The 14,663-nt window shown below is 35.9% G+C and overlaps 2 protein-coding genes across 3 annotated transcripts; both read left to right on the top strand.

The window, feature by feature from the left end:
* The first annotated feature begins 4,395 nt into the window (after positions 1-4,395).
* LOC146373556 (zona pellucida-like domain-containing protein 1) lies at positions 4,396-7,512 on the top strand. 2 transcript variants are annotated; one of them, XM_084951816.1, is made up of 10 exons: positions 4,396-4,409; positions 4,915-5,030; positions 5,120-5,346; positions 5,445-5,629; positions 5,758-5,830; positions 5,910-6,007; positions 6,086-6,166; positions 6,278-6,449; positions 6,563-6,665; positions 7,382-7,512. In XM_084951816.1, the coding sequence occupies exons 1-10, from the start codon at positions 4,396-4,398 to the stop codon at positions 7,510-7,512; spliced, it is 1,200 nt and encodes a 399-aa protein (XP_084807942.1). The 2 variants fall into 2 exon arrangements, with proteins under 2 accessions (XP_084807942.1, XP_084807943.1); XM_084951817.1 differs by having other exon boundaries at positions 7,433-7,512.
* A 155-nt stretch (positions 7,513-7,667) lies between these two features.
* Positions 7,668-10,812, top strand: LOC146373557 (zona pellucida-like domain-containing protein 1). The gene is made up of 9 exons (XM_084951661.1): positions 7,668-7,680; positions 8,523-8,749; positions 8,840-9,024; positions 9,112-9,184; positions 9,274-9,371; positions 9,443-9,523; positions 9,610-9,781; positions 9,902-10,037; positions 10,769-10,812. Exons 1-9 carry the CDS (start codon positions 7,668-7,670, stop codon positions 10,810-10,812), a joined length of 1,029 nt encoding a protein of 342 aa, XP_084807787.1.
* Positions 10,813-14,663: the final 3,851 nt, after the last annotated feature.

Below are 14,663 nucleotides of genomic sequence, written 5' to 3' on the forward strand. Positions count from 1 at the left end.
AGGCGTAGCTCTCAGGTGTCTTGAGCATTGCATGGTATGACCTTGGAGCGTCCACTCTAGAGAAGATTGACAAGTTTTTCATTTATGAATAATGTTTCTCACTGTAAAATTACCTTATAACTCTTCCTATACTGATGGAAAGCAACAGTTATCAACTAAGATTATTGCTGATGTCTTTCCTCATTGACATTGAGTCAACACACAACTGAATGCTTTAGTCCAAAGAAGTGCTAAAACACCTGCTTTTATAGAGGTGGTCGTACTTGCACATGCTCAATTAATCAAGTACATGTGATTCGCGGCATCTAGCTGCTACTTATTGTCTTAATTCGACTCTCTTAATGGAAGCAGAAAGAGTGTCCTTGTAGTTTTCCACTCACTGCTTCTGCATTTTGATTTATTTTCTGTTTAAAAAAATAAATAAATAAATAATGACAGTATAATATAGCATTTTGAATGTTAATCTGAGGTTGTATCTAACTAATGATAAAGACCAGGTGCTCTAAATGCTAATATTACATTTTGTTTTTCTTGTGGAAGAAGTTTATTTTTGTTTTTTAACATTGTAGTATGCTGTGGTACGATTAGTAAGTAAATATCAGAAAGTGAAAGAATGTTACTCTTTGCAGTCTGTGAAGTACAGACTGAACCAGAAAGCATTCGCTTAACCACGCCTCTATGTGCCATTGCTAAATAAGTATTAAGGACATTGCTGGAGGCTTCCTCTAAAGTACACAACCTGAACCAACACCCAAAATTTATGTGAGAACAGACACTGAGATCAGGGTGTAGTTCTTAAAAATGCACAAGTGGGTCACAGATAATCAAGCTTTATAAAAATAATGGTAAAAAAATCCTGGGGTTGGTTTACCAGTACAGTATGAGGTAGTGCTGTGCTCTGATATGACCTTTTAAACAAAAAAAGGACACCTCCTATGTTACAAAAATGTTATGATACTGCTCAGGTGTTGCATATATTCATGACTTTGCAATAAAGCAGGGAGTAACTGCAGTCAGTAGGTGTGGTACTAAACGATTCAATGCTTTTAGATTAATTTTTACCCTATAAAGTTACAATTATAAAGAAAATATAGAAACTGTGAAACTGTCATTAAAAAGAAGTAATCAATTTATTTGCATTTTGAAAATCATGTAAATCATGTCAAATCTGACACATAATAAAATATATCAATTTTTTTTCATTTCTATATTTATACAATATAACCTCCAGGATGTATGTCATTTACTGTTTAGGTCACAGCCTGCAACAAGCTACACAAAATTCATGCCTGTAACAAAGTGTATTCGTATGCTTGCATCAGTATCACAAGCATGGGATATAGAAGCTATACAAAAATAAGGTAATGTTACATATATATTTTACTTATATTTTCTATAACATAATTCAAGGTATGCACTGTTAGGGACAGTATACAATTCTTTGGGACAAGGTTAACAACTTCACAAATAACACTGACAAAAAGAAAAATGATTATATTTTAGTGATCTGCATAGACATATTCTTAATTCAACGTCCATGTGTTAAAAAGACATTCTAAGTAATTATAAGCCTTACATTTAATTAATTAATTAATTTATTTTTTACAAGAAATCTGAATGTTAAATAACAATTAGTGTGGACCCAGTGGACAAAAATACCTTGCTTGTTCCATTAAAGCAAAAAGAAGCATGAAAAGCATGACACATGTAGCGTTTTGTATTAGAGGAAATGGAAATGTGTTACAGCCTAAGTTGAAGTGTAAATGCATTCTTATATAAAGTAAACACATTTTACAACAATTTAAATGTGATGATTGCAAACAAAGCCTGTGTGAACTTCATCACTGGGATCAACCTTATCAAGACCAGCTCATTTAAATTGGTATTATTTGCCTTAAAATGCAATTGTGTGACACCGGTAAACCCAGTTTTACCATCTGATTGTGGCTGACCCATTCGAGAAGACAATACGAAATGAAAGTAAATCAACTTTGACTTGGATTTGTTGAAATCTGTCAAGTTCCCAACAGCTAACACATAGTTTAAGCTGAAAGGTAAAGTGTGGACCAACAAGCGGACCATCAGTGAACATCCCAGGCTCTGATTGACCAGGTAATACTAGTAAATGTATGTACTACCCTGTCATATATGGATCCTACTGATCTGACCTGACTCACTACTCCTAAAAAACTGTTCAGAATTTAATCTAACATACAATCAGTGATCACCTAAAGGGTCTTCATCCAAACTGCGCTTAAAGTCTGATGATCTGCATATTTATTTTTTATATATTTATTTTTTAAATTTTAAGTGAATGAAAAAATTATAAGCTTTATGCCTTTGCATTAAAGAAATATTTTCATCGCATTATTCTGTGCATTTGCGTATCAAAATATGGATTTAAGGTCCACACATAATTCCTAAGTAAAGCTGATTACTAGTTAGCTACTAGCTTTGTTTGAAAACACAGAAATTTAGAGTCACCTATTATTCAATCACTCTTTTGCTAAAGTTTGCCCTGTCATCAACTTAATGTCTATTTCATGTTCTGATGTTAGCTTGCATAATTGTTTGTGTTTGTATAATTGTATAATTGTCCATGTTTCAGCCTAATATACTGTTATAATATAAACATTTTTAGCATCTCCTCTTCAGTATTGAAGTGTTTCTTTTAATGTAATTTGAATTCAAAAGGCCTTGAAAGCCATAATTTTGTAAAAAAAATTTGTTACAAAAACTTTTGTAACATTTTTTGTTAGAAATGCCTGGAAAGGAAGTTGTTGTTACACTGGCCTACATACTTGCACTGCTACTGATACGTCCGTGATAAGCTAGGTGTAGAATCTATGCGTCACACCTAAACGCACTATATGTGTCTTTGTTTGTTTTTCCCATAAAGCATGTATCCTCAGGTTACTAATCGCCAGGGATCCCTTGGCTGTGCTTCCGAAAATATTGTTTGCTCATTTTCAGTGTGTTCCTTTGTTGTATATTTTTTTTAGTTTTTAGAGAATCAGATACAAATTAAGATTTGTTTCATAATCAAGTATCACAGCAATCATACTTTTATTACTGAAACTGAGCCCGTTTTACAGAAACAACTTGAGTGTCACAGACTTACAGACAATCGCACTCTTTTAGAACAACCTATTTTTGAGGACAGTTCCTGTTGCAAATCTGCCACAGGCCTGAACCAGGTTAATAGTGTTTCCCAAGGGGTCCAGGTTTTCACCTAGCAATGCCTTGAGTAACACTGATGGTGCTGCTTGCAGACAAATGCTTTTTTTCCACAACAAAGAAGAAATTATAACCGGCATTTGACATTAGATCCCTGTAAAGTAATCTTTCTCAGGTTGTCCCTTCATGTTGTATTATGGTGGTGTTCTTTGGGGACTCGGGAGTCCCTTTCGTGTCTTGATGCTTCACAAAAGACCTTGGTTTTCCTCTGAGATAGGTGTGTCTTTAAGTTAGAGACTGTACACAACAGTGCTGGACGTTCTATTTTCAGTTTAGCGCCTGAGGCCAAAACAAAAAACGACCCATTACAAAACTCTGACGACAGTTACTTCTGTTTTTATCACATTAGATCTCCAAGAACTTGTGATCAAATCACTGATCATGGCTTTTCAGACACCTTTGAAAACAGAATGTTATTTGTTTGTATATGTTTCCTAGGCAACACGCACTCTGCTCATACCCAAGACAGCAATTAAGTGTTTTTCAAATCCGGAAATGTATTAATTTAAAATAGATCATATATGTTACGTTATGTTAAACAGCACAGTTTAATGAGTCTTTATACAACATGTTGACACTCCTACCAAATCCTATAGTGCAGTTTGTTTTTTGGCTGTGAAACTAAATATGATGTTTCACTTCAGATAAAAAAAAAAGATGAAATTAATAAAATAACCAAATTAATATAACAAGAACACAAGGTGATACCATAGGTGATACTATAATTCCTTGGCATAAATGTCAACATTTTAATAAAGAAAGTGTATCGGATGATTTTAATTAATAGACTAACTTTATTATGTGAAACTTAAATTAAAGGGCAACATAATATGTATGCAACATAATAGTGCCACTGCTAATGAAGTAAAAGTCTGACATTATGGTGCCTGAAGATGCAGTATTCCATTTGTTATTGTTGTCAAAATAAGCCAGAGCTCGATGTTCAATTCTACACAATCCTAAAAATACTTTGATGATATTTTCTTCAAGATCAAAATGTATTTTAAAAGAAGAAACCAAAATGATTTGAAAAAAGAAGATGTTCATGTTCAAGGCTCAGTGTTCAGGTTACACTATTGTCTTCCATCACCCGCCCCTGTGGGGACAACGGCATAAAAAGGATCTGGAATCTGGAAGCTGAGAGGAAGAAGACCCCAGATGAAGGCTTATCGGTGAGTCTCACAATTTAAAAAAAAAATCTATTTATGAAAATTATTCAAATTAATGTGTCTGCATCAGGAAAAATATTTTTATGTATTAGCAGAGAAAAATATTAATTGTAAAAGTTAAACCTGAGAAATATTGAGTGTATTGTGAGTATTTTGAGATATTTTTGTGCTGAGACAGCATGATGAATGTGTCTATGCAGAATACAATTACTTTTTTAATCATCTCAACTATGAATGTGCTATCAATTTGATGTTAATGAACTTGACTGAAAATAGCACATTTATTCTGTTTTTCCTCTCAAGTGGCTGCTTACTGTGTGTTGTACAATGGCCTTAAGAAACTAATACCTCTGTAAGCTTTGCCCTGGAGGGAGATTACCCCGTTGTTTTTGACACAGAAAAGAAATCTGTCCATTTTTGAAGAGTTTTTTTTTTCTTCCCAAAAACACTTTTTGTTAAAAGAAAATGGTGAATGCCTTATTCTCATTGTTTTGGTGTTTTCTCACAGGTCCACACTGAGAACAATGAAGCTGCTCCTTCTTCTATTCCAGCTTGGCCTAATTTTGAGGGCTGATGCTCAGATACCAGATGCTTGTGCTACAAGTACTACAAACAGAGCTCCAGGTTTGTATCATCATTTTCTGCAGCATGTTTAAAAAAACTCTTAAACTTCCAGTAATTTGTTCTAAATATTTTTATTTTTCCTCTCCTAGAGAACTCTGACATATCCGTGACCTGCGGCACTGAGAATATGGACTTGAGCATCTACCTTTGCCCGATATACAATGCTTTTTACAACGAGTCCCTGATGGTCCTCAATAATCAGATCACCAATTCTAGATGTTATGGGACAGCTGACTTCATTGCCGTCCCACCAAGATTAAGATTCAGCTTTCCCATAAATACAACCTCTCTATCTTTCTGCAATAATAATTTTGAGGTAACCTATGCAATAGCTTTTTGCTGCAGATTTATAATACATTTTTAAAATAAATTTATTGTACGCTGTCAAGCTAAAAACTACTTCTCTGTCAACAGATAACCACTCAAGTTGGGACTGGGCAGTTTTCTGACTTTTCAAATGTCCAGTTCGTCAACATCTCTGGCACTGTTACTTCTATAGACCCCGCTGCGGGCACGATCACCTACAGGCCCCAGATCCTGTATAAGTTCTCCTGCAAATACCCCATGCAATATCTGCTCAACAACACAAACTTGGCTGTGTGAGTATGTAATGGCACATGCAAAAAATATGTGCACAAATGTATCTGTTATATTAAAAGCATAAAAAATAATAATAAAAAGAAATAAAAGCATAATATGATTGTCTTTTTTTTTTTATCAACTACAGATCTGGTGTGACTCTGGCCATAAAAGACAACAATGGCACCTTTCTCAGCACACTGAGTATACAACTCTACAGAGTAAGACCCTTTAAAACTTTTGGAAGATTACCAAAAAAATTTTCAAACTCAGTTACTCAGTTACTTTTCTGTGGAACAGGATCAACAGTACCAACAGATCTTAACCATCCCAGAAACAGGACTTGACTTGAAGACGAAGATTTATGTTTCAGTGAAAGCCACCAATCTAACAAAGAAGTAAGCTTTAACTATTTACATTAGACTGGCTGCATTAACAGAAAGGACCCATAAAAAAATCTCTGTCTGTCCCCAAAGGTTCAATGTGCTGCTGGACAGATGCTTTGCAACAACAAGTCCATATCCCACGCAAAGCACCTCTTATGATCTGTTTGTGGGGTGAGTTATACAAATGTAACCACAATTCATCTAATCATTGACATACACTGAAACTCATTTCAAGCAAGCCCTTGAAACCTTCTCAAGTGCATGTATTTTGTTTCACTCTAGGTGTACACGGGATGCACAGACTGTGGTGGAACAAAACGGAGTGTCACATACTGCGAACTTCAACTTTGAGGCCTTCAGATTTGTGGAGCACAAAAATCGGACAGTTTCCGCTTTCTACCTGCACTGTGCCACCAGACTCTGTGAGGCATCCACATGTAGCTCATTGCTGCCTGTGAGTGGACGTCACTTGTTTTTACCAGACATCTTGAAAGAATTCTTTTTTTTTTTTTTGTATTACTAAGATAAATAAAATGTATTTTGTTTGTCTTTGTTTATTTTCGATAGAACTGTGGCGCCCCCCGAAATAGGAGAAAGAGAGAGGTGGAGACTGTGTCGAGCAATGCTACAATCACCTCTCCCATCATAGTTGTGGGCAACCAGAAAACTGGTATGTGTTTAGAACAAATTGCAATGAAATATGTATTCTTGTGTTATTACCCTTTTATGCCGCTTAATAAAGATTATTTTTCACCTGATCAAATCTGCCAATATAGCTAGTGGATGAAAACAGAGGATTACATTAAATTACAATTAATAGATTAATATTTTTGCACAATGTAAAAAAAATTTGTGCTGTCAGCATTAATCTCGTTAAAATGACGTTAACGCGGCAAATCTCCGTTAGCGAGTTAGCCCCGTGTCCGCGCTAACTCGCTAACGGAGATTTGCCGCGTTAATGCGGTTATGGTGTTAACGTCATTTTAACGAGATTAACGCTGACACAATTTTTAAAAAAATTATCAAAACTTAGTCTTTGATGGTAGATTTTGGTTACCCTGTCGAGTCTGAGCCAAGTTATTTCTCCTCTGTTTTCAGGCTTTATGCTAAGCTGCCCGCATAGCCTGAATGCACCTAGCATCAGTTTATGAGATTTCTAGTGTGTTTTCAGTTTTCTAGTGTGACTTTTTTCAGAAAAGCAACTAAGCAATTCTTTTTCAACAGCACAATAAGCTTGAAATCTATCCATTTCTGACCATGACTTCTGATTCACTTTTACAGGAGAAGATCAAAATTCTGACGTATGACATTTCTCTGTTAGTGTGTACAAATTTATTCTGAAAGGGTTACTTATTCTGTCTGTAATAAGCAATCCTGACTCATTAGATATACAATGTTTTAATACCTTAATGCTTTTCTCTTTTCCTGTTCACAAAGGTGTGAATAATGGGGGCAGCTACAATGGGCCTCTGGTGGCTGTCATCATGTGTTTCGCCATATTTTCAGCACTGCCCTGACCGTTCACACTGGGATGTACATCGGGCGCACAAAGAGAAAGTTCTAATATCTTCTGACTCAGAGTGGAGTCCTTTTACAGATCTCCCAAACTGCTAGTGCAGTATTTCATCATTTACAATGCATGGTCATTATACAGTAGATAATAAAACAGGTCATGGGGAACAATAGTAAGGAACAGTGCATGGTCTTTTTCATATTTCTATGTAGCTTTTCCATTTCACAAACATATTACATGGTGGTCGGTGGTTATATAAGCATGCAACTTCAGTATAAATCATATAGTTTGTTAATGGGGAGATAAGGGCTCAGAATAATTTAAAATAACTGTGTATGGCAAATAAATGATTTGAACCAGGTTGTCAAGAGTCTTATTGATAAGGAATGATGGCACCTTGAAATCAATGACAATGAACTTTTAAATGATTTTTGAGTTGAGAATGGTGAAAAAAGTAGCTGCTCATGCTACATTGTTTGTTTTTTTTCTTCTTTTTGCTGCCTGTTATTGCATAACAGACAGCAGAGGGAGCTAATATGTTGATGTTAAATAATAAATACTTGTTGACATTTATCAAGTTGCATATTTGTGTCGTCCTTATAGATCTAAACATCTTTCTATATCCCTGAATATTATTATCTCCCAAATCGCTTCATTCACAATTTTAAGTGTGGAAGAAGGATACTGAGTATGTTTCCGAGAGAGTCATTTAAAACGGCGTATATTCACAGACCAGCAACAGCAGATATTTTGATGCCTCAGAACAGCAGATACAAGTCTTGTGCATAAAATACAAATAAAAGTAGAGACTTACTCCACCATTCATTTTGTTTTAACAGTCTTTTTGGGTTTCTGTCAACTCCAGAAACAAGCATATGTCATTGTAGCTGCTAAATGTTTGTTTATCAGGTAACTGTTGGCTTTGTGCAGCAAGCATAATGAGAGTTCTCTAGTTTAAAAACATTCTCAATCTTCCACCGACTTGATTGAAATCTTTTATTTTTCCTCTCCTAGAGAACTCAGATGTAACTGTGACCTGCAGGCCTGAGCACATAGACCTGAGCATCTACCTTTGCCCGATGTACAATGCTTTTCACAACGAGTCCCGGGTGGTCCTCAATAATCAGACAAATAATCCTAAATGTTATGGGACAGCTGACTTCACTGTTGACCCACCAAGATTAAGATTCAGCTTTCCAATAAATCAAAATTCTCTCTCTTTCTGCAGTAATAATATTGAGGTAACCTATATAATAGTTTTTACTTCAGTTTTAATTTTTTAACAAATTTATTGAAAGCTGTCATGCTAAAACATATTTCTCCATCAACAGATAAGCAGTCATATTGGGAGTGGACAGTTTTCAGACTTCTCATATGTCCAGTACGTCACCGTCTTTGGCACTGTTACTTCTATAGACCCTGCTGTGGGCATGATCACCTACAGGCCCCAGATCCGGTACAATTTCTCCTGCACATACCGGATGAAATATCTGTTCAACAACACCGAACTGAGTGTGTGAGTATGCCATGTGACGCACAGAGTAATACCTGCAAACTTAATCTGTCATACTCTAAAATAATATTTTTATTTGGTTGAATGCAGATCTGGTGGGACTTCAAGTATAAAATCCAACGATGGTAGATTATTCAACATGCTGAGTATGCAGCTCTACAAAGTAATCCTTAAAATCTTTTAGAATTAACTAGAATATTAAAAAAAATACTTTTGAAACTTCATTTTCCCCATTAATTTTCCCTGGAACAGGACAAACAGTACCAAGAGATCTTAATTATCCCAGAAACAGGACTTGAAGTGAAGACAAAGATTTATGTTGAAGTGAAAGCCATCAATCTAAAAGACAGGCAAGTTTTAAAATTTACTTTAATAACCTTTTTTTTTTATTGTCTTTTAAAAACTCTGTTTGTCCTCAAAGGTTCAATGTGCTGCTGGAAAGATGCTTTGCAACAACAAGTCCAAATCCAATGCAAAGCGGCCATTATGGCCTGTTTGTGTGGTGAGTGAGATAAATGTAATATGTACCCATTTACACACTGACACATTTCAAGCTTTCTCAAGTACATGTTTATTATTTTACTATAGGTACACACGGGATGCGCAAACTATGGTGGAGATCAATGGGGTGTCGCAAAAGGCGCTTTTCTCCTTTGAAGCCTTCAGATTGGTGGACAATGAGTATGAGACAGTTTCCACTTTCTATTTGCACTGTGTCACCAGACTCTGTGAGGTGTCTAAATGTCGCTCGTTACTGTCTGTAAGTTCACTTCATAGATTTTGATCTTTAAAATATTATGTCTTTAACTTTTGCTCAGTTCTGTGAACATTTCCATTACCTGTTTGAAGATGGTTTTGCAGTTTTTCATGTTTTTGACAGAAATTTGGATCTTCTGAGAGACTGTGCAAGAGAAAGGTCAACAAATACGTGTCAGAGAGCACTATAGTAACTTCACCTGCCATCCACGTGAGAAGCCAGAGGAGGAAAGCCGTGACGCTTGTGTTGAGTAGCATAGGTATGCTTTCGTACTTGGCAGTAAATAACAGCACAAACATAAAAGGAAACAAAGTAGAAGATAGACAGTATTATATTTTCTTGCTTGTTTGGTACTTATATATGCATTTACAATATTTTGGGGGTAAATTAACCCTCTGAAGGCTCAGTCGTGAGCATTCAGATTCATTCATTCAAGATTCACATTATAAATCCATTCCAATCAGTCAGAATTAAATTAAAAAATTGTCATTTTTTAAACCCGTTAGGCTGCTGTATGTTTTCTTATCACAGTTGCATCCTTTTAATTCTAACTAATTCTAACAAATTTACACGATAACAGCAAGAATTCAAAGCTTTATAGCCATTCTGTTTCAAAACAGGCCAAAACCTCTGAATACACATTTTTGCTTCACTTCATAATTGTTCTGTTTTCTTAGTAATGCATTTTTTAAATGTATTTTTAGTTGTATAATTTTATAAATGCAAGAAAAACATTGTTAACACATTTATAATAGATTGTGTGCCCTGTATTGTTAGGCTCAAGCATGTTTTGAGGCTAATTTTCTTTCTCTTTTTTTGCAGTTTTGTTTTTGGCTCTTTTGATTTTAGATAGTGTTAGAGCATCACTGATGATGACTCAGTCCTAAGAGGATTCACTCCGCGTTTATTTTTCTTTTAAAAGCAAAATTATCTTTAAAATGAACCAGTTAATTAACATTACTTGTGTCTTTCCTTTTGATTTTTCTGTAGATCTGCCAGCTGACTCAGTCTTTGATGGTAAGAATCTGTGTTGAATGTGATGTGTGATTGTGTTGAAGTTGTACAACTCATAAAATGGTCATGTAGGTTTAATTGAAGTGGATTAATTCATTGTTGAGGACTTTTAGATCATGACAAACATCAAACTGAGCACAGAGCAGAAGATATTTTCTGAACCGTTATGAGCTTGTTCCATGGAAAGTGCTCTGATTGGACAATTTGATGCATTTAATTAACCAGAAATTTCTAACACAAATTTAGAAAAAATATAACCACTAAATCACTCTGGTCCAGTATATTGAAACCAAAAAGAAAGGGAAAGGTCCAATTGCACAAGTTTATTTTAATATGTCATAAAATTGTACAAATTTTTTGTTACAATAGTACAAAAATCCAGGCATTCATTTATAATGTTAAATATTACATGTATGTTTATTCACATGTGAAAAAGTTATGTTTGAATACTATTAAACCCGTAACCCTACAGTGAGGGCTTTGTTTGCTCTGCTCTGCTCTGTCGGAGGCACTTTGCTGCTATTGTTTGGTCCACTTGGCGTCTTAAATGGAAGCGTTTAGTGTAAATCAGTACCATGTTGTTCTGAATCGTGACCTTTTCCTCAAATAAAACAAAGCTCATCTGATGGGAGTGGTTACCTCTAATGGTGACAATACCTCTATTCGTAGTGCACATATCAAATGATGGGAAATGTATGCGATCTCCTTTGTTACTGAATACCAACGCAATTTCACATCTATGAGGGAATACGTTTTGAAAGAAAAGTGTTAAATTGCTTGCAAAGAATTATACCTAAGAATCAGTGTCACTGCGTATTAAAGCTGTATGACCAAACATCTTTTAAAAAGTCTTTTAAGCTTTATATTAGTGTGTCTTTTATTTGTTGCCGGCTTGTGTTTGCATATGTTCATATCTGCACCGTACATATACATGTGTATCTGTACTTACGTGTATGTACAGTCTCTATTTACACATGTATTATCACCTTAGTTCAGTAACATTTTTTATGTGTTTTGTGGTAATAGCTCATTGGTTTAGCTGACCAAATCAGCTCCTTTAGACTCTGACCTAATGCATCTGGAGCATTCAAGAAAATATCTAACTGCAAATCATCTTCAGCCAGTTTGCTTCACAGCTAAACTTGTAACAGTGATACGTCATTACTTCCTGAATGTACCATATGCTGGCCAATCAGCTTCTCCACCTTAACCAATCATAGGCGTATACTACAAAGCTAGTTGGACTTCTTTGCACTAGATCAACCTAAAACTACAGTGTTAGGTATCATCACAGTGGCATTGTCTCTTTGTTAACCTGAGCTTTCTGCTTCAGGGTCCGTGCACATCCACATATTGTTTGATTCTTCCTCTGCATAAAATAGAACAGTTGAAATAGAGCTCCAATGCAGGGTGTATAGGTGCATCCTTTATGTTTTAAACAGTGAAGCATAAACGAGATAAGACATAAAACCATGGCAGGAAGTAGAAGACATGCTAACAAGTACTCGGCACAAGTTTTTTTTTAGGTTTTAAAGATGATTTGGTGTAGAAAAGGTTGGTTTGATAGCCGATATCCTGACATTTTGATGTGAATATGATCAAAAGAAGCTCCACATACAAGTTCTCAGAAACACTGTTAAACTCCAACCACATTTGATATCATAAAATATAGTTGGGCTTGAAAAACTGTTTATTAGTTTATTTATTTGGCACAGCTTTAAAGACAACTCTCTCCTTATGTCTCGTCCTCAATTTGCATGTATGGTGAGAGGGATTTACAGGAACTGAAGATGTATGAACTGAGAAAAGAGGCGAGAGAAGTCTAGAAATCATGCCTACATAGTCTTAGTTACTCTTTACCACCTCGGGCGCAGCCTTTTCTCTGAAAATTCACTCTTCTAACTGTATGTACCTGTAATGTTTTGCTTTGACAAAAGCCAACAAAACCCCCATGGGCCTCTTTTCCTTTAAATATGCAACATTTTTCAGTATAAAAATGCAAGTCCTGATGTTTTTTGTGTTTTTCTCATACAGATTCTCCATCGTTGAAGCGCAAAAGGATCCCTGTAATGCTTGTAACTGTGTGCAGTGTCATCATAACTGTTTTGCTGTCCATTTGAAAAACAGTCATCCCATTATATCCCCCAGTCATGAAGGAATATTGATTAAAAATATGTAATGCTGAATAAAAGAAATGTCAGTTTGGTCAGCCATTATTTAGGCTCAATATTTACTGCAGTTTGAAGATAATAGTTCATATTTTATGCATTGAAAAAAAATATTTAGTGAAACTTTTTTAGCAGTTGGATTATATTGAATTCAATCTGTACGGCCATTTTGCATTATGAATGCGTGTTGGTGAAGAAAACTGATGGAAAAATGTGTTAAATGTTCCATATTATAAACTGGGGTTGGAAAATAAGGAATATTATTTTAACTTTCTTGCTGTTAACAAAATGACAAAACAACAACAACAAAGGTTTACCGTCATACTGGAATACCTGCTGATGTGCATACGGCTCTGTACGCGTCTGTCCTGTATGTAGGTTTAGAATATTAACCCGTTTCAACATTTGCAGGTAATTTGTCAGAAACATCAAGAGGATTTAAAGTTTATTGACGGTGGATCCAAAACAAAAGTTAATCTATGAACAAGTTAACCTGACATTTATTCAGCATGACAAAATGTAACTTTGTTGCCAAACCACTCAACTTGAGCTGAGCCTCTGAAATAATCCTTTCCATGTCCTTCCCGGTCACTTTAAATGAATATCTTGACATCATCCCAGCCTCCTGTCTTTTTTATCAGTGCCACCGTCTCCAAACCATACATCATATCTGTCCTTCTGTCACAAATCACTGCTGACGCTCGTCTCCACCCACTCACCCAGTTCTGCTACTTGCAGCTTCACTGTTACACCTGCTTCTGTCGCGTTCCCGGGTCTGTTGACCCAGCGTTTTGAGTTTTAATTTATTTGGATGTTATGTTTAAGTTCTTTAGGGTAGCTAAGTTCATTTGTTTATTAGTTTCTCTTTGTGTTTTCTATCCCTGTATTTAAGTTTCCCTCTCCCTGTTTCATGCTGCGTGTCTTATGTTGTCAAGTTTATATTGTCTTGTCCGCGTCTCATGTTTCCTGTTTTATTTTGAAGGTCTGTGTCCTATGTCAGTGTAGTCAGCTTTGCTTCCTTTGTCTTGTTATGTCAGACTAGTGTCAGCTGTTTCCCCATGTGTTTCCACTTCCCCTAATCACCCTTGTGTGTATTTAGTCTGTGTTTCTGTTCATTCTTTGTCAGGTTGTCTGTTGTTCACGCCTTGTTCTCCATGCCATGTTTCATGTTGTTTGTTTAGTTCTCCCAGTTTAGGTTAATCTTAGTTTTATTTCAGTTTGCCTTGCCCTTTGTTTGTACCTTTTTTACCAGCCTCATTAAACAGCTCGCTTTTTTTGGGTCCTCTACGTCACTCCATACAGTCTGCCTCTGCCAGACTATGACAGCTTCCCTCTTATCAATGCGCATACCCTCTCTCGCTTCAACTGATCTTTATTCCTTGTTTCTCCAGCGCATACCTACACCTCTGTAGGACTTCACACATCACATAATCTAATTCTCTACATTTAAAGCTACTTTTAAAATCCCTACTACCACCTCTATACACCAACCTTTTCTTCTCTCTCACTGCCTCCAAGCACCCCCCACCCCACTCCTCCTCCTTTGGTTTTGTCCAACAGTAGCATAGAGTTTACACAAAATACCTTCACTGACACAACCCTCCACATTTATCTGAGCCTGGGACCGGCAGTAGAAGTGCACTGGCTTGTTGTCATCTGTAACGGTTGAACAAAAACAGATGTTGAGATATTTCAGAGCTCAA

Source organism: Perissodus microlepis, chromosome 14 (assembly GCF_051167445.1).
Source record: "Perissodus microlepis isolate ML-2025 ecotype Zambia chromosome 14, ASM5116744v1, whole genome shotgun sequence".
In the NCBI taxonomy this organism is placed as follows: domain Eukaryota; kingdom Metazoa; phylum Chordata; class Actinopteri; order Cichliformes; family Cichlidae; genus Perissodus; species Perissodus microlepis.